The sequence below is a fragment of the Andrena cerasifolii genome, chromosome 14 (assembly GCF_050908995.1).
Source record: "Andrena cerasifolii isolate SP2316 chromosome 14, iyAndCera1_principal, whole genome shotgun sequence".
In the NCBI taxonomy this organism is placed as follows: domain Eukaryota; kingdom Metazoa; phylum Arthropoda; class Insecta; order Hymenoptera; family Andrenidae; genus Andrena; species Andrena cerasifolii.
The window spans coordinates 3,682,979-3,704,283 of NC_135131.1; the positions used below are offsets into that span (position 1 = coordinate 3,682,979).

At 38.5% G+C, this 21,305-nt stretch overlaps 1 protein-coding gene across 11 annotated transcripts in view; it reads left to right on the forward strand.

Moving 5' to 3' along the window:
* Positions 1 to 21,305, forward strand: part of Cask (peripheral plasma membrane protein CASK) — a 250,585-nt gene that overhangs the window by 192,368 nt on the left and 36,912 nt on the right. For all 11 annotated transcript variants that reach the window (XR_013087042.1, XM_076826255.1, XM_076826260.1 and 8 more), the window contains 2 exons: positions 19,085 to 19,276; positions 20,378 to 20,542. Coding sequence is in view for 10 of the 11 variants with exons in the window: in XM_076826255.1 (XP_076682370.1) it covers positions 19,085 to 19,276; positions 20,378 to 20,542 (357 nt within the window). In the remaining variant the exon portion in view is untranslated. The remainder of the gene's footprint in view (positions 1 to 19,084; positions 19,277 to 20,377; positions 20,543 to 21,305) is intronic.

A 21,305-nucleotide genomic window follows, 5' to 3' on the forward strand; every position in this document is an offset into this window, starting at 1 on the left:
GTAATTGGATTAACTTAGTCTTGGTGTACGTACAAGCCAGAAACGGTAATGACATATTTCGTACATCGATGCTCACCCAAAACGACCTTAGCAACCTTCTTGCTTTACACAGCGAATAGCTTTCCCTCTGCGCATTAAATATTCCTTTACTCAAGCGCCCCTCCATAAGTAATGACTCTTCAACAAATTTCTAATGAAATTCTAAACCAAATACCCAACTAATGCTCCATAACTTGCCTCGTAAAAATTCAAATGCGGAGAGCAAAGTATTTAAGCCGGATAATCTAATTGCGCCTAAACACGACGGTTCGCCTTACAGAACGGTTCCGTAAAAGCAGTATTCTGCTAACTTATTTACCTTATTCACAAATTACATCAATTCTACCTATTGGTGAATTCAGTTTTTAATTAAAACCCCTTTTCAATTACGCTGTAGAGTGATCGCATATCTGCCGTATTTAAGAAGTCCTTGGAAAAAAATTTAATTAAACCCCCCCTAATTTTAATTGTCCACATTCTACTTTACAGCGTAATGCATTTCAGTTCGATTTGCAGTCATCGTTTCTGGAACTCGATGCGATTAAAACACATCCTCATTTCAATAATTGCGATGGGATGCAACACGATCCGATGCTTAGTATTAAAACATAATGCGATTAAAATTTATTAAGCGCGCATTTAGATGCAGATGATGGTTACACCCCGTGTTTTTATCTCCCATCGCTTAATCGCAGTGTACTTCAGCCTCGTCGTGATGCAAATTAGCGGGAGATGAATGATCCCTGTACAAATGTCATGTACACGCGAACAGCCAAGCATAAATATGAAAATCTGAAATCGATTTCAACGCCAAACCGATTGAACGCGCCTATTATTAAACATAGACGAATCAAATGATCGAAATGGTATTCTGACGAACTACAGAAATCTCACTGAGCAGCGATTCTTTTAAATTTCTTTAGGCATCAATAAAAAACAGGGAATGTGCATTTATCATGATTTTGCGATTTGTAGTATATTTTGTTGGTGGCAACTGGGACTACAGAGCTGTCGAATCACAGAGGGTTAACAAATTCAAATACATACCCCCGTTATTGCCTAAGAATAAACTTCTGTTGTGAAGGTAAAACAAGAAGTTATTTAAGAAGAAAATTATATAAGAAAATTAAATTCATCGAACCGTGTTTCTTGACTAATGGAGTAAAGTATTAAAACTTAACTTCCTCGATAAAGCTGTTCCGTGACATTCCCTATTTCCCCGCTCACCCTTCAATTATAAAACTGCAAACTGCCTGCATAAAAGCCACTTTCGCACTGTTATTCAAATGCTCTACCGCAACTAAGCCGGTAAAACGTATACGAAATCCTCGAAGCTATATTTCAGGTGGGTATTATGCTAGTAAGTAGCAGTTCCATTCGCGACTAAGAAACATGTGTAGCCTGCTCTACAAATACGAATTGTATTCTGAAAATGGCAAACACGAAATGGTTAAAAACAGCTTCGGGGTAACGGATTCGCCGGCTGCACCGCGTACTCGATGAATCTCTCTCAACGGTTAATAACGACTCTGAGAGCTCTTCGCGTGTCCGTAAAAGGAATACGAATGAAGTATAAAGCCCAGCGTACGCGCGTATGTACACTGTCGAGGATCAGCAGAATTATACCGAGCTTTCCTTTGCGGTCACCGAATGTTCAACCGCGGAGAGATCCCGTTTGTTTATAATAAATCGACGTTGCGAGTGTCCTTTAATGTTTGCCCGTTGGAAGTATCCGAACTTCGTCGAATGTTTTATTTAATTTGGAGACAGTCCGCAAAAGGTAGCGCGAGAAACGTCTAGCCTGCTTTGTGTCGCGGTGCCGAATTTCGTGGACGAAGGGAAAGCGCGTTATTGGGACACGGGAAACTACATTGGCTGTTAAATAATTTCGACACGTCGGTGCCATTAATGGGGCAGGAAGATGCGTAGGTGAAATGTAAGCCAGAAATAGTCCGAAACCCACGCGTTTTGTGGTCTCACTTGGTTGCATCCCGGAACTGGAACGACCGGGATAACGTTAACGCAAAAGTGTATGCGGTAATGCGAGAATGCCAGGATGTCGATGAAGCGTGGCGGTACAAGAGCTGCGAAACTAGAGCGCAACACAAGCAACGCTGTTCGTTTTAGCAGAATTAATTGAAATTTATGGGGCCCTCGTTGTTCCTCGATTGATCCTCGAACACTGACAATAGTCGCGGCCAGGAGCTATTTATGATTTTGTAATTCTAGGCCGCGGGAAGTGTGCCCGACACAGTTCGACATGCGTGTAATACTTCCACGATTAGAAAATTGAAAAGGGAGCACGAAGGGGATGTAACGTTTTAACGGTAGCAGGGTAAGGTGGACGGCTGGCTTTCAGAGGCAAACGGCGCGCGTTCCTGTGGATATAACGAACTAGCTTTAATGCTCGGCTTCGCCCGAAATTTAAATTCTGATTTCATAAAAAAAAAAAAAATTTTAGGTTTTTTTTGTGAAAATAGTCACATTCGTTTGGATTAGTCATGCATAATGAGCTGAGGCACATTTCGTGATCCCAGAGTTTATTGTTTGAAAGTTTTTAGGCGACAAACATACAGACATGTTGGAAGCTTTCTGCTTTATATATTATACAAGATGTTTGAAATGTTTTATTTTTATTATAAGTAGCTTTACTACTCGGCTTCGCCCGAAATTTAGATTCTAATTTTATGAAAAATATATTTTTTTTTATTTATTTTTTTTTTTGGTGAAAATAGTGACATTCATCTGGATTAGTCAAGCATACTGAGCTGAGGCACATTTCGTGATCCCAGAGTTTATTGTTTGAAAGTTTTTAGGCGACAGACAAACACACAGACATGTTGGAAGCTTTCTGCTTTATATATTATACAAGATGTTTGAAATGTTTTATATTTATTATTAACTAGCTTTACTCGGCTTCGCCCGAAATTTAGATTCTAATTTTATGAAAAATAATTGTTAGCATGAAAACTTTGCGGCTTTTTGTGCTTTATAAAACTGAGTAATTCAATTGTTTAAATTTTGTAATTTAAACACGTAGAATGTTTCCCACTACAAGTTTCAAACAATTCGATTACATAGTTTTATACAGCATAAGAAACCATTCAATTTTCTTTATAACAATTTTTTATATCCATTATAGTTTCCAAGATATACTGGAAAATAGGAAAGCACTCATTAACGTTTAGGGGGTGCTTTCACCCTGAAGAACCGAAAAGGGGCATAAATAAAAAATTTCCTGATACTTCCTTTGAGGTCCTTTACAAACCTGCACAGTTTAAAAAAAAATAAAATGTTCGGGTAATCAAATTTCCCTTATTAATGAGAACAAATCAGCTTCGAGAACATCAAAGACAGCCAAAAACGATTACATAATACTTCAGATATACCCACACAATTTCTATCCTCCTCTATACTTTCAACCCCACAAAAATGTCTCGCATGGAAAGACTCCAACAATTACAACACTGTACCCGGTTAGAAAGTGTTTTAGTTTTTTTGTTTTAGTTACAGATTCATCATGTATAAGTAGATCTAATATAATTTTCAGTTTCCATTAATGCCTGTTTTGTTACAAATCCCATGTGCCACTTTTAGGTTCTGAAACTCCAATAATACATTTAATTGATAACCCCTCGCTTCCTTCTTGTACTTCAGATACATCTTTTTGATTATCCAAAGAATTATTTTCAATGACAGAAGTGGAAACTTCAACACGGTGGTTTACCAACACCAAGTTCATTGATTTCCTTAAATTCCTTAATAATATTTTTAGCAACTTTATTACTGTCATTATCACAATTATTTGAAACAATTTTAGCCGCTTCTTCATCATCACCTGTAGTACTCGGTCAGAAAGTGTCTCGCCCAATGCTGTGCACTATCGAGCCACGCATTCCACCCTAAAAACCTCGTTCGAGAGGTAACGCTAGAATATTTCAAGATGCTAGGCGAACGTTGAGAGAATGGAAAGGAGAATAGCCCGCGCATTCTTACGTCGGGAGAAAAAGTCAATGCTCCCGTGGCTCTTTTCAAGTGCGCGGCCAGTTTTCGCGCGTGCTAAAGACACGAGAAAAGAAGACAATGAGCATTCAACCGCGATCCATCTTTCTCCCCCTCCCCCGTTCATCCCTGCTCTATCCATTCTTTCGCCGCGACTCCGTTTGTAATTGTTCGCCATTAAGTAAGCTCATAGTTACCGGTGGGGAAGCGGCTGTGCAACGACGAGGATCAACCCCTCGTAACTTCGTCCGCTCTGTACACCCACCGCTCCCCCGCTTCTTCCGCCTTCCCTGGTTATCATCTGCATAATTTTGCGGCCGTGTCTACCTGCACAATCGCGTACATCGGAAGTTGCCCGAGCGGAGGGGGGGGGGCCAAAGTTGGTTCATCCGGGACGATGTGCTTGAATGTCTCGTGGAATCGGCGCCACGGAAAATTGATTCGAAATTTATAGAGAGTCGAGAGCATGCGGTTAAGATCGTTCAGAATTGCAGGCTTCAACTCGTTTAGTTGCTACCTCGAATTCGTGAAAGCTGATCGACGAGCGGTTGAAGCTGTTGGCGGTTGCAGATGTACCACTTTAAGCTGTATTCCGTATTTCTGGAGATCCTTTGCGGAATTAGCGATTACTGGGTAGACTCGAGGCTGCGCTGTTGGCAAAGTTGCGTTTGAAGGTAGAATATGAAGGATAGGCCCTTTCTGTTCTTTAATTTAAGTTTGCTCCTTCGATATTAGAATACCAATGATTTATTTATTTATTTATTTACTGTACGTGCAAATAACTACTTGTAGCAAACTAAGGATTGCAAACCGGTAAATCGGTAAATCAGTTTGAATTTTTTTTCACTGATAACGTAGTAGATGGCGACGGAATTATGCGCTATATATATGCGCTACATTGCTATACATAACATTTTTACCGGGAATTCGATAAATTACGTATTTCTCGATATTTACCGGTAGATCGCGAGAAATTTGGCGAATTACCGGTAAAAATTTTATGTATAGCAATGTAGCGCACAATTCCGTCGAGATCTACTACGTTATCAGTGAAAAAAGCTTCGAACTGATTTACCGATTTACCGGTTTGCAATCCCTACAGCAAACGTAGGGGAAAAAACAGACGTGGCACTTAGACTTACAAGAGTTTAAGTACCGAGTTTCTGAAAGCGCTAATGTTACTATCAAGGAAGCCTAAAGGCGTTATAGAATTGGTGCATTTCGGGGGTCATTTTCCCTTTGATCGTTGCTTAAACATATTTTAACTTACATCGCAATGCAGGCCCGTCCAACTTTTGCTCTTGCCTTCGAAGAGCAACCACGGGTGGTCGTGAGCGACGGCAAGAGCGACGATTGTGCCCCACCATGGGGACCTTCGGTTCTTGACGGGCTTTAGGAGCCTGGCTCGATGCCTTCAAGAGCAAAGAGCAATTCGCGGTTGCTCGTGCGAGCAAATCCCTGGACAGGCCTGGTGTAATGGGTGGAGAAATTCAGTAGTGGTGTGTGGGGAACACCCAACTCGCAAAAGTTAGTCTTTAAGTTTATCAAAGTCTCCAGCCTGTACTATCATTGCAAATTAAGTATCTTTTAAAGAATTTTCTAAATATTACAGAAACATATTCCCATTCCCATTAAAACTGCAGAAAAATTAGGAAGAAAAAGAAAAGCTACCCTCCCCTCTTCTCTACCTTCAAATTACATCAGAGAATTCTTCCTCGCGTTACCGTAGAAGAAATTAGTAGCGTCGAATCTGCATATATATTACTTAATAGCAGCGTCTCCTCGCAGTGTTCATTTCCTAACGTCGAAGAGGGAACGTGTTCTCAGTTATTGCAAGACGTTATCCTTCTTTCGAGGCGGAAGGAGAGATTCGTGTCGAAGAAGTACAATTACGCGCTGGCTGGTCTCCCTTCGCCACGTGGAATTACGTTGAATATTCTATTTGAGTCGCAAAAGGAAAAAATTAATATCGGGAAAATGTAATTATATCGCGATCTCTGAAGCCCGCGCGCGGAAAGCCCGTCGCCGGGCAATCTCTGGCCCTGGATAGTTGTTTCGCGCCGGGCGAACAGGACAGGAAGGTTCTGCATCCTTCGGAGACAGAGGAAGTTCTTGCCGTGTAATTGGTTGCAGCGGTTCGGGTCAAGAGCGAAAAGCGACGCGGCGAAGTTTGCCGATGTAACCGCCGCTGTCGGCACAAAAGATGGTATTATGTAAAAGGGATCGCGTTATATTACCACTTCGTGCAAATTTGCCGAGGCATTAATACCAACGTCAGGGACGAATAATCCTTCGTCTCTGGTCTGGGATCCGATACTTTAGCGATTTCATTGCGCGCTGCAATTATTTTAGGAGCAGCGCGAGGAACTGGTGGCGTAAGAGGACATTAATAAGTTTCTGCTCGTTCAGTTTTCTATATACAGTTCTCTAATTATAGGGTTGCAGGTGGTCGTATGAATTTTAAATTGGTATTTGATGGAGAAAGGACTGTAGGGTAGTAATTAATGGGTGTGAATTGTTTGAGCTTGGGATAAAAAATATTAATAAATATTAGAGTAGTTATTGAGGTGTGTTGTTATTTAGGGCAGGCGTGTGCTGCAAAAATAATCGAAAGTTTAGAAAAGGTACTGCAATCAGTTATACAAAGTACTTTTGTGATATCCAGCGTAGTTTCCTGTTGGCATGGTTTCGATTCTGTTAATAATAAATATATTCCAACGTCGATTTTTTAATTTCAGTTTAAGCAAATCTTTACTTAATTAGTATTTTTGTAACCAGTTTATGCGATGAAGATATATCTGGTGGAAGTTGAAAAATCGGATAAATGAGAATTGAGTACCTACTGTGCCCGGATGGAAAGAAGTCGGTTGAAATGTCACAGGGGCAAGAGGGGTTCTTCGCTCGCATTGGCTCCCGCCGCCCGTGTCCCGTTTGCTTACTTTGTATTCGTTGACGTTGTCGCGACGACCAATAGGGGTATACTATTCGGACCCTAGAGTTTCTCGACCGTCTTCTTTCCACCCGGGCACAGTACACTATGAGTATTAAATTCGGGAGAAAATTATTATCATTAAATAACTTTGAACGGTAATGTTATGTAATGTAATTAATACATTTTCAGGGACGTGGTACACGGTTCTTTGTCAGAGATGAAGCGTAAATGAAATTCTGCACATAATTTTGAAATTTCATTTAAAATTAATAGTAGAATGCCATATTAAGGTGGCCCTTATTTTCAACCTGCGATTGCTTTTGCTCTCACCTCCTAATATGGTACCATTTCATAAATAAATAGTCCTTGAAAAAAATTATTGCAATCGGACAACAGAATTGAATGCTCTTTTAATATTATTTGAACAAAATTTCGATAGGATTGATCATTTTTGAGAAATTCAAACGATTAATGAATTCTAAACTTTAAGGCCTGGTCAGCACCCTTTCCTGTTGTCCGATTGCAATAATCTTTTCCAGGGACTTTTTTTTTATCAAATGTTCTAGCGGGTGAGGGCAAAGAAATACGAAAAAAAATTTCAACACGTATAAATAAGGGCCACCCTAATGCCATATATGTGTACAAGGTAGTACAGTGTGTACTCGAGTTAATTACTATTTTGCATTCAAAGATCAACAATACTCCACAATTTCCATTTCGTATGAAATCTTAACGAGAACGACGATAACGATGCATTACACTGTACATTGCAGTACGTAGTGTATCGTTTTATAATTTTAATTCACAGTCCCATTTGAATATTCTCCGACTTTGTCAATAAACAAAAAAGTAAACAAAAAATGTGGCATAAGGCCTCTGCGATAAAACTAAGTTAACCAGGAACAAATACAATGTAAATAATAATAAAACACAGCTTCTTAATTTTAAAGAAAATCAATAAAAAAGCAATCAAAATTTGTTGCAAAAATAAAGGAGGTAAAATCTCGAAATGATGAAGGGAACCGGGTTTAAATTATCACAAAAATTGGCAAAGTGAACGTTTCTTTGATAAACTGCTTTCAGATACTTTTCTTACTTTTATGCGCGGAATTATGTCGGAAAACTTTTAGACATCCGGCATCTATCTAGAAGCTGCTATCGTCCTCTCGAATTCTCGCTTCGTAAATAGCTTATCCGTGTAACTGCGCCATACACTGCCATCCGTAACTTATAGTACATGTATAGTAGCTTTTCTACTATGTGCAACCGACCGAAAGACACCACCCCTCCTTGCACCGTTCACCCTCGAGCTTTTGGGGGGAAACTTTAGCTCGCAGCGAGACTTCCTCTATATTTTCCCCTCCATTTCGCAACACTATTCCTCGAACAGTCTCTGGCTCGCCTTTTTACCGAGCTGTCAGACCAATCGAAGATTGTCGAGGTATCTTAAAAACATTTCCATGTGACGTCGTAAAACATTGAAATTGATTACTAATTTTTTATAGTAGCAAAGTGTGTGCGTTTCACATTAAGATTCTGTAAATTGAAATTTATTATAGCACGTACATTTTGAGGCACAGAAATATAGTCAAGAGTTTTGAAAATTGTAGAACAGGGGTGAGCATTTCAGGTGTCCAAGTATGCTTCAGAACTCATTACCAGGAAATTGTGATAGTTATTTCATAACGCAAAAATTTTCGCACTTGTTATAATTAACGGAAATTCACGGTCCACAGACTTCGCAGGAAATTTGATTTTCAATGCGGCGGTTGGTTCGAAATTATAATTCTATTTAAGGTAATTGTTTACCAGCAAATTAAAAGTTCGTTAAATATGCCTATAACATTTGTAATTATGCAAGTCGATCTGTCTGAAATTCAATAATAACGGAGACAGAATTTCTCGCTCATTGTGACTCTGTACTAACAATGAAAGAAACTATTTTATAAATGCAGAACCTGGTAAATTCGACTGAATATTGGCGATCAATATTCAATGCATTGATGAATATTATTGTAGAGTATAGTAATGAAGGTAAAAGTTCTAATTTTACGCTTAAGAGGATGCAGATTATAGTGGAAGCGATAAATGTTTCGAGGTGTATAAACATAATTAAAGTAAGATTTTAAACGCACGAAATTTGTGTGTTTTTACATTTTTTAACACTTTATTTTGCCTCAAACTATATCTTCGTATATTTCGTGGAAAATATCTAGAAAGTTATTAGACAGAGTATTGTCCAAAACGGTAATAATATTTTAAGAGAACAATTCATTACGCTTAATGTATTCTATTGTGATCATCTCTTTCCTATTCGCTTAAAATAATTTTGGAAACTTCAACGTACGTAGAAACCAGTCACCTGAAGCTTTGAAACAATGGCTCTTTGAGGACAAATAGCGCTGAAGGTAGATCACAGTCCTCATTAAAATCCAGCATTCTGTCTTTTCAATGCGTTCTTTATTCGGTCTGTCGCTGATAAGAGTATTAAACGGACCGTGGAAAGTACAAAAAACTGGGCTAATAAGTGAACACTCGGCGCTTGAAGAGACCCAGTAGAAAGTACAGTGGAAATTTTAGATTGCAACTCGTTGTCAATCTTTTCTACTGCACTGCAGAGATGCTGTGATATCTATACTTATTACGTCATTAGTATTTTAGACAGATTTGGGAATTAACTAAATAAAAGTTAGTAATTAACTTAAATGCTTAAAAGCCAGAAATTTATTCAGCGTCGAATAAAGTTAAAGTTGAAAAGTTCATTCGACGCTGAAGTTGAAACGTTCGTCGAATAAAAAGATTAACTTTATTCGACCCATGATTAATCTTTTAACTTTTATTCGTTATTCGGCATTTTTATTTAAATAAAAATGTTGCCCTTCTCGGATTTTACACCAGTTGAAAGATTCACTAAAATCTTCTCACTGTTTCAAAGTTAGCCCGTACGTAATTTTTGCAGCTAAATTATTAGTCACTGCTTCTTTATTTATTTTTGTAGCTAATCGTTGATATTCCAGGAAAACGTTAAAATTTGTTGGTGCACGCTTCCTTTATTGTTTCTTTATCCCAAGTCCACTTCAAACGTGGTACATGCTCGCATATTATCACACGTTCCGTGTTTAAGAGTGTTTGAACGCAATTTAGTGTAATTGGATGAGGCCAACAATCTAACTATATAGCAAACATATTAAACTACCCGCCAAGTACAGCCCCCACCAGCCATCCAGTGTATATAACCGCATAAAATCATTTTCGAACGTAGTAAATTGAATAACATGCTTAAAATATGTAATCTAAATGATCTACCTGGCTGTAATTTTCTGGCAATCGCAAAAGGTGCGGTAACCACAAATTCGTTAATTAAACGTTTAAGTGATCATTGAAGAGATCTGTAACGTTGTTTCAAACACAGTGAAACGACTGAAACTTAATATTTTGTGATTTTCTTGTTATAGAAAATTTATAATTTAAGTAATCGGTGGATTTGTTACGAGGGTTGAGTTAGTACATGGTATTCCAAGTTACGACACGCAGCAAAAGGTGAAGTTATATTGTAGAAAATATTTTTTACTCGTTGCTCAAGAAAAATATAGTTCACTGCTTTTTCACAGATTTAATCTACGTAACTTGTAATATTTTTTTTTTTATAGAAATTGGTAGATTTGGGGAACAGGTAAAAGTAGGGAAGACATTATTATTGATTGTAGAGCTGAGACAGTAAATGATTATCTATTAACCATAATTATTCGTATTATACACTAATATCGTGTGCATGTTAATGACGTGTAAACCAGAATAATTAATTTGATGTAATGATCGTGTTATCTGCATCAGAGAATAATTATCAATCTTAAATGATATAACGCGATTCGTATCAATTAATAATAAATTAATTAATACTTCTTCGTCATTCATTAGCAATGTACATGAAACATTAGGATAAAATACACACAATTATTGTCGCTAATTGTGAATTTAAAGCGAAATCACATGCTTCTGTCTACAGAAATTTAGATATTTTTCAAAATATTCTTGATAAGCAGCATTTTTGAATTCCTTGTTATATTTAAAACCATAAAACATGTATCTGAGAAACTTTTTCATAACTTCAGTCCCCTGGAAAATAGCATTACAGTTTGAAAAAACGATGCGTCCTTTGCTTTTACCTGCCAGCTCAAAGAAGTCAACCTGAAGAGTTTTATCAAAATTATAAATCTGCACTTGTTCCTTCTGTGTACTTACAGGGGACATCTTCCGACTGTTACACGCCAATTTTAATAAGGTTTACGTAGAATGTAGATTATACTTCTTGAAATAATATTTGCCACGTATCTTTTAATCTGCAAATGTCCATATCCAGGGCGTGAAATCAGCCCTTAAAATTGGGGGTGTAAACCACGTTTGCCCTAATATCTTAGAAACTATGCACCATACTGAAAAATCTTTTAGCCGAACATACTGTATTTTTTTTATAACAAATTCAGCCACATAATCAGATTCGTAGTACGTCAATTAATCTACTAAAAGTACTATTTATTCTCTGAATCTGATTACGTGGCTGAATTTGTTACAAAAAATACACCATTTTCGTCTAAAAGACTTTTTCCTATAGTGCATCGTTTCCCAGATATTGGGGCCAACGTGTTTTTCATCCCCAACTTTGGGGGCTGATTTCACCCGCTAGGTATGATCGCTTGCCGATAAAATAAATACGTGACCAATATTTTTTCGGGAACTATAATCTCCATAAATCTCATCAACATCGGCGCGGAACAATTGGGTGATGTCCCTTAGTCCACCAAAAAGGTACTGTATCAACATACAGTGGCGTGCAAAAGTATTCGGCCACCCTTTAAAATCGCATAACTTTTTTAAAATTAATCCAAACGACTTGAGTTTTCTTTAGAAGCTGGAAGGAATAGTTTGCTAAGTAACGTGATTCGTCGGTTTGAAAAAAATGCACTTGGTAGGAATAGCGAAAAAAAAAAATAGAAAAATAGAAAAGGGGTTTTTTTATGAGCCTGTAACGAAAATTCAATAAACCCGTTTGTAGATTTCGGTTAACGTTATTCTGAGCTATAAACGCTTAAATATCGCAGAATAAGGTGAAAAATCGCTGATTTCGGGAATTTCGCGATTTTAGTCACGTATATAACTTACTTAAATCTACAAACGGGTTTTTTGAATTTTCATTACAGGCTCACAAAAAAAAGTTTATAAAACGACCTCTTCTACTTTTTTTATTTGCTATTCCAACCAAGTGCATTTTTTTCAAAACGACGAATCACGTCACTTAACAAATTAACCCTTCTAGCTTCTCAAAAAAACTCAAGTCGTTTGGATTAATTTTAAAAAATTTATGCGATTTTAAAGGGTGACCGAATACTTTTGCACACCACTGTGTGTATCAATATATGTATGTACTATCCCCATTAGGTATACTCTAATGTTCACGCAAATATTTTCTAGCAATATTACGCCGCATGCGTGAGACACTGGTGCCAAATGTGCGAGTAGCTTTAAAGTGGTAATTGCAGTGGACCTCGGTGAAGCAGCTTCGGTGAAATAAATCGGGAGAAATCAATGACCCTTGGCAAGGCGGATGGTACCCATATGTCACGTGGGACCCAAGCGCAATTTTTACGCATATATCGAAGTCGCCGTGCCACTCGGTTCCCGTCTCGGTGTTTCCCTTACGGCCCCGGGAAGCAATATTGCTCGACATCTATCGTTGCTCAGTGTACATTTCTCATGGCGCACCTCGAAACAACTATTTTCTCCATTCACGCGTGTCGGCTTTTCGTGCGATACGTTTCTCAGCGTGTACGAATCACGTTGCGGAATAAACGAAATCGATGCAGCCCCGAGGAAATATTTCTCCCTTAGCGACGTCATTAGCTAAGCTAAGGTTCAACGCTGTCTTTCAGTGCGTAACGATTTGTATGGTACCGAAGCTAGGATTTATCACACTCGCGAAAAGAAGGACGATAGTCGTGGAAGAGCACGAGGCGCGATGTATCGCCTGAAATTTCGTATTTAATTCTGCGTGTACTTTTTAATGAAAGGCCCTGGAAACGTTTCGAAACGGCACGGTTATAAATTAAAGCGCCCTCGCTTTATCTTTCTCTTGTGCTCGCTCGTAAATGGATTAAGAAGAATTACGAGCACGTAGATAAATGTTCCTCGGTAAAAATAACAATCGAAACTCATAGTTTCTAAAAGCTCCGCTGATCTAGAATACATGGAACAATTTGGTAGAAGGTGGATTGATTACCTTTATATCATTTATGCCGATTTTGGCTTAAGGGGTAATGCCACTGTGCAGCCCGGAGGGGCAGCCTGACTTTGAGAATTTTTTATGCGAGTATAGTGAATGGGATATAAAATCTGTTTGAAAGCCTTTATCGTACATACCTTCAGGTATGATCACAATTTTTTTAATACAAAATGGCGGCGCCACAGCTCGACAAAAGAAGCTTCTTCAGAAAAACACAGTGCTCCGCGGCCGGATAGATTTCTCCTTCAATTTTTTACCTAGAACAAAAAACCGAAATTTGTTGAGTTCTATATAAGATTATCTCAGGAAGGACACGAGGAAATGAAAAAATACTAATTTTTGTGAGGATGGTGCGTGATTGAACAGAACACGGAACTGTCACAACCTCGAAATTGTTGAAACGTTTTGTTCAATCACGCACCATTCTTACAAAAAAACAGTATTTTGTAATTTCCTCGTGTACTTCGCGAGATGATCTTATATAGGACTCAAAAATTTTCGGTTTTTTGTTCTAGGTAAGAAATTGAAGGAGAAATCTTTCCCGCAGCGGAACACTGTGTTTCTGAAGAAGCTTCTTTTGTTGAGTTGTGGCGCCGCCATTTTGTATTAACAAAATATAAAAAAAAAATGTGATCGTACTGCAGGGTATGTACAATAAAGACCTTCAAACAGATTTTGTTTTCCATTTACTATACTCGCTTAAAAAATTCTCAAAGTCAGGCTGCTTTTCCGGCCTTTACAGTGTCATTGCCCCTTAATTATCGATTCTAATCACTGGAACAATAATTATTTTGGATTGCATTGAAAAGAAGGGTTATTGCAATTTAGAGATCTTGCTGAACGATGACTAGGTTCGTTGAACCGACGAGTTAGCTTCCGGTTGCGAGCCGATACCACCGCGGTGGTTACATTATGCCAACATTTGCATCGAATAATATTATTTTACCCTCAAATTCGCTAACTGGCTCATTGATGCGCAGACGCGGCCTCGAACGACTGCGGTTTCTCCCCACTCTGACGGTAATACCCTTAAACGTTATTCAAAATTCAAAGAATTTCCACCTCTAATTCCATTTGAATTATCAATCCGTGGACAACCACGAAAAGATTCCTGACTATTAAATAGTGCTAAGAAATAGTGCGCTTATATTGCCAGGAATGTTTCCTCTATAATAATGTTCGTAGTGAATCTATTTCCTTACATTAACGCAACATCTCAGGGACAGCCGTTAAGCAAAGTTCTCTGATATTTCAGTATAATTAAGGAAAATTAAATTGGTGTAAACAGATAGGTATCTGGATTACGTTACAACGTAATTGCCTTCTCCGTTGAGGAACTCGCGTACCCAAGCAGTAGAAAACTAAGACACCCTTTTTTTATGCCTTCCCCTCACTTTCATAGTGCAGGAATTTAATGGGAGCGAGGTGATTAAATTTTCTTTTAACCTAACCATGTGGTTAATGCAGATTTTAAGTACGTATCATTTTCTAAAGTCTGCATTTATAGAGTGCTTGCCTCGAAGGGTCAGGGATATAAAATACATGTACGTATTCACAGTGCAATAAAGGAATAATTAAAGCTCGTAAAAATGGATAGGATTGCGAGTTTGAGGGGTGAAAGTAATTAGGTAGGCTGGGAGTTTGAAGGATAAAGCGTGTCTAGCAATCACCACGGATGGAATTCTAATTTGTCAAGGGAAAAATGAAAGTCGAGTATCCAGTGAGATCGAACCCGACTGGCACTCATTGTCCTCCTCATTTTGTTCGGGTTTCAAGCCGGAAAACGGTTAATGGATGCCACTTGCCTGACAAGCTAGCGGTCTCTAATTAATGAATATCCGATGGGGTTGCCGTAATTAAACGACGTTAATGCCACCGGGGAATGCTATCGAACCGGGACACATCATTTTTCGCCTTTCAATTGGAAACTGTTAGTTCGTCTCGCGCGTCTTACAATTAGCGCACGTGTTTCCTTTCAGTGGGCATTTCTGATCGGGCTTAGAATTACTTTGAAGTATTCGGGATGAATTTTTTAATAAGGTTTTTTTTATATATAAATAGATGCACGAGGGAGAAATATATGCTACGTGGATCTTGTGAAAATGTTGAATATTTTAAGATTGTATTGCTTAGGTAATTAACCTACTTTATTGCGAAAATATCTATTAGGAAATTAGAGTATGAAAATATTTTGATAAAGGTGGAATTCAAAGTAGACACATTTGTCGCGTTTCACATGTCCAGGGTCGGATTAACCCTTCGTTGACTCACCTCTTTTTTTCGATTAACTTTGACATGTGGCTCACACCCAGAGCAATTTTTGAACGACTGCCATTCTCATCGAAAGAATCTAATCGTTATGAAAAAATCATGAGTCAATTTCAAGGTTTCTAGAATCTATTCCGATAGTTTTTTTATTGAAATTTTATCACAGTTTTTGTAAAAAGAATGCTAGATTATCATATGTCCAGAAAAAACGAAGAGAATCATTTGAATAAAAAGTGTTTCTAACAAAAGTAAGATTTTAAAATTCAGAAAATTTCTATGGTGCCCCCTTTTCTCTCGACGCCCTAAGCACGTGCTTATTTTGCTTATTGGTTAATTCAGCATGTGGTATATATCCTCTTGTCATGTAGGTACTTGAAAATGACATTAAAGAAAGCGTCATTCTGACCTGCGGCTAGGAAGAATAGGGAAGACTTGGGCCAAGTTATGCAGAAATCTACCAACCCCCAAAATTATCACCCTCCCATAATTTACTGATCTTTATTTTGCACAAAATTACCAATCCATAGAACAACACTTACATTATACAATTATTAAATCTACCAAGCCATAGTTCCATTTCGGGCTTAAAAAACAGAAGCTACAGAAAATTTGAAATATTATTAATTACATTACTATTAAAAAACCTTACAAAAAATTAGAAATAAAATATACCCAACATAAATAAAGCTACTTCCCTTTAACAATTAAAATCATCAAACTAAATTAACTCAATTTCAGATCATCGAGGATTGGTGCCTTTCTGCACAATTTGGCCCAATTGTCACACAGGTGACAAAGTCAATGGTACTTTAATTCATTCGAGAGATATTCCAACAATAACTCCCATTGTAATTACTAAATACCATCCTCCAATAATACAAAGAGAATACTCGATCATCAGGAAACAGCTCCACCTTATCGGAATTCCGGCATCCGTTGTCCCACGCGAATAATATTCATTCACCTGAAACTACTGTTCGGACGGTAGAGAAATCACCCATTACAGTTACTTTCCATTATCGGTATCGCCAATTTTCTTCCCCCGTTTATTCCTCATAATCCACGCGCGCAGTTCCCGTCGCCGCCCCCCGAGAATCACGGTTAAAATTGCCCCGATATCCCCTGCGCAGCCCCCCTGCCGCGTTTCACTTCGTCCACGCTCGCCACCGCAAGTGGGATTTACATATAGATTAGACGTCCACGGTACAGGGGAAATAGAAACGTGGCGCGGCTATCAATGCGAGCCATGTGACGATTTTGGCTCGATTTCAAGTTAGCCAGCCTGACGGCCGTACGTATCTCGCCCTGCACTCACATTTCCTTCTGTCCCGCCTATCGCGCCGCTGTCTGCCGAGGGGGGGGGGGTTTCTTTCCCTAACGCGTACACGGCCCCGCACCCGTGTGAAGTGCCCTACAACCGTGCAAGATTTTCCCAGGTTGACCTGCCACCGCTGCAGGAATTCGAAGCGGCCCCACCAGCCGCGGCTCTTCAGACACTGGCACCATTCCAACGAATTATTCCGACACTTCGCAACGTACCAGTTCGCGCTGCATGCCATATCGTACGTTGTTGCAGTACGAGCTGTCTCCACTTGCATCCGCCGCTCCGCCCTGCCGCATTCGAGTCAACCGACGTGACTTTTCTCTCATTAGGGTCCTCGACGGGGGCTTAGAAACCACTGGACGTGTCGACGACCGGGGTAGAAAAATCGGCGCTCAAAACAGCAGTTGCGCTTCCTATTCTTGCCACTTGCGGGTTGGTGATAGGTGTAGTGCCACCGTTTCGTAATTATACGGAACAGTTGTGGTTGGAAGGATTTGTACGTAATGGGGGTCGGTGGAAGGAGTGAGAGTATTTTTACGCACTTATGGAATTCACTTTGTTGTTACACTTCTTGGGAATCTCTTCAATCGTTGGTACCTGGATAAGGATATACTCTGTTGAAGTCTGATCTTGAAGACATAAACAAAATTATAGGGGAGAGTCCTGCAGTACCAGCTAGTCTAATCTTTCGCACCATAACTTGGGCTATTGTTGGTAAAAATCAAATTTCAAAAAAGTAATTTGTACTACAAATTGTGCTTAATAAAGGGGGATAAATCGTTTTTCTCAGATTTTATTGTATAGATTAATAATTCGCTGGAATTGAAAAGTTGTAAGTCGCAGCGAACGAAAAATTGTCGCCCAGCACCGTCCAACTACTTAGTAGACTTTAAGGTCTAAGTAATGTTAGTAAAAACGTTTAAAAATACAATAGAACATTTATTTAGGCACGTCTACAAATATCACAGGCAAAATGATCGACATTTTCTTGGTCTGTACAGCCCTCGTGAGCCCAACCCTTGCATTTGATGCACTGCACCAAACATGGGTGTCCGCAGGGGGGGGGGGCAGTTGCCCCTTTTGCAATCTATTGCACAATAAAAATCAGAACCTCTTTGATGCACACAATATATTGTACAATCTTGCAATATGATTCATAGACGGTCAATATTATTACGCAATATTCAATACAATTACGCAATATTCAATATTCAATATTGCGCAATAAATATTAACCGTCTAAGGGCCATTTTAGTAGCACCCGAGCAATGTAACAACTACATCCGTTCCAGAATTCTATCTTTTTAGAAACCTAAGTAACCGACATGCATACCGTGCAAATAAATCGCCGCGACATATTGCAGCCGAGCTTCGTTCGCTGCTTAATAGCCCTTGTTATTAGCCTTCGACGTAATTGATTTTATAATTTATTCCAACTATGTTGCAAGCACAAGATTGATTTATTTCCCAATACCCACCCTCCGCGAATATTGCTGGTACCTCGTACAGCAATAAATATCACAAAATTACAACTCGTGAGCTTATTTCCTGGACACCTGCAGGCCATGTTGTGCACACGTACTTCCAAGTACTTCTCTGTAAAAAATATGACGAATGCTCCACGTGTTGTGGAAAGTTGTACCGTTTTTTTGCTACAAAGATATTCCAGTACATAACAGGTATTAGCACATGGCGTGCAGCTTTTCAATGCTTGCAGAACTATTCCTCTGTTTCAACTGCTCAGAACTCCTGTTTCCAGCTGTTGCCCTGAAATGTCCCAACTTGACGTGCAATTTAGATCAGTGGTATTTTTATGTAGAACCGTTCTCGAAAATTTGTCTGGATCCTATATTTATTATTGAGATTTCAAAAGTATTTTTAAAACCATAAGCCAGTGATTCCCAACCTGTGGGTCGCCACGGTTTTTTGGGTTACTTTTTAATATTATTAAGTTAGAATTATATTTTGAAATACCTGTTTTAATGCGTTTTCTTTACCTTGCCTTATATGGGGGAGGAGCGCCGCAGGTTATTTCAATATTATAAAACGGGATCGCGACTCGAAAAAGCTTGCGAAACACTACCATAAACATTTCGTATACTTTATGTTGAAAATGTGGGCTGTAGAGTTGTTAGGAAATACTTCTGCGTTGTTTCATCCGTTTTGACAACTTAAAACTATAAAAGTCTAGCAGTAGTAATATAAAGTGTTTAACTCGAAACCTCGCTTCTGTTTGTTTCAGGCGCTTTTGCAAGCGCATGACGTAGCCGGGCACGAAGTCTATGGCGAGGAAGCCACCAGAGTAACACCACCGCCTCTTCTTCCGTACCTAAATGGTGGCGACGATCTCGAGGGACAGAACGGTGAACTAGACCTCGAAAATGTGACGCGCGTCAGACTGGTCCAGTTCCAGAAGAACACTGATGAGCCAATGGTAAGGCAATTCGAATTATGGCTAGTGAAACTTGACTGTCCCACTGAACCCAATATGCAGTACTGGGAATATTTATCTCTGCGAAAAATGGTCGCGAAAAATATTTAGAAAACGCGCTTTAATCCTTGACGTTTATAGTTTTTGAATCAAGGACTCCATTTTTTTTTCATCCATTATAATACAGTTTTATCAAGTTGAAGCGCAGGAAACGAAGTTTCAGAAATTTTTGCCTAGTTTCAACGTATGTACGGGCCAAAAAGATTTTTTTCCGTTAATTCCAATGGCGAGCTCTTATAGAGCAAACATTTCTCTTTAATTTTGTTTTCTTTTTGGTTTTCTTGTATGATTCTTATTGACCGAATGCTTTTCACTTTGCACATCTATAACTTGTGAACCCATGATCGTAGACAAATTTTCATGAGTGTTTTGGAAAGCGAAGAAAGTTTCCTTTCAGAACATTTAGTTGCTTTAGTTTAAGATTTTTTTAATCGTATTAAATCCATTTTAAAATGATCCTAATAATTGACGAAAATGTTTGTAGTTGTTGACGAAATGAGTATAATAATTTGGCCACCCTCTGGCTAAAAACCCCAGTGAGACCCCATTGATGAGGTTCCACCATCCCCCAAGCCCCAAAAGATGAAGTCTTAGTTTCTTTTCATAAAGAATAAGAGTTTTTATTAACTTTAATTTAGGTCTGGTCTGAAGCTATACTTTTTTTGAAGATGCTCGAATTTGTTTTGAATCGATTGGAACCTCCGTTTTTGCGTTATCACTGCAAAACAAAAGTTTTTTTAAGAAGTCATATATAATGCATATTTTTTACTAAACAAACATGTTTTCTAAAGCTTATGTTGTTAATAAACTTCGTGCGAAAGAACAAGTCTCGGTTTCAATTGGTTTCTCTGTAATTAATTGAAACAGAAATGCTTCATTTTAGACAGGAACGACTGCCTAGTACCCTTAATAATAAGAAAGGTATAAGTGTGAACGTGTTTATTCCAGTGATGCAATAAATATTTCCAATACTGTACAATGTAGTTAAAACGAAATACAGCGAGGGGGTGCGACGAAAGCGTAAAATTGTTTGTCTACTTGCAGGGAATCACTCTGAAAATGAATGAAGATGGGAAATGTGTGGTAGCACGAATTATGCACGGTGGCATGATACACAGACAAGCGACCCTTCACGTCGGTGACGAGATCAGAGAAATAAACGGGATACCTGTGGCCAATCAATCTGTCAATGCCTTGCAAAAGATACTCGTGAGTACAAACTAGCCTTCCCCCAAATTACTCACTTTAATTATCTTCATTAAAGTTTTTCATTTGATATGTTTGAATAGATTAATAATTACTTGAGACAATCTGACGTTTTAATCGTGAATTTCTGAATGAAAAATAATGCTATCAAAATACTTATTCCCGCTATTTTATGATCAGGGCTGGAGAATTACATCTGAAACGTCAAATTATGTATTTTACCGTTCATTAGTTTACTAAATTTGGCATAATGAAAAAGTCGAATAAGGCAGCTGGCAAGCCTTAAGGGATTAGACTACTGTGAAACTGTCGAAAAATCTTTTTTTTCGCTTAAATATTAGTTTGAAATCTCTAGAATGACATGCAAAAAGTTTGAAATATTAATATAGCTTAGTTTCGGAGATACAGAGCCGAACGAACAGTCGAATGTTTGCGCTCCGAACGATACTTTTCAAAACGGTGTAGGTACATGATTCCTCAATCAGTATTGACGCAATTGTGACCAAATTTTGCAAACATCTTTGTTGCTACATTCTCTAAGCATTCACGGACCATTTCTTGACAATTTCTTTTTTAAGGGGGGTACAGACGAATCGTCGCGAAAATCGGCATCCTTTTCTTCAACACGCTGTTATTCAGTGAATTTTCAAAATATTAAAAAACAGGTCCGTTAATGCTTAGGCCTAACATTATACTTAATACACAACATTTGTTTCTTTGTTTTGGATAATCCAAATTTGAGTTAGAGGGTACACCGTTTAAGAAA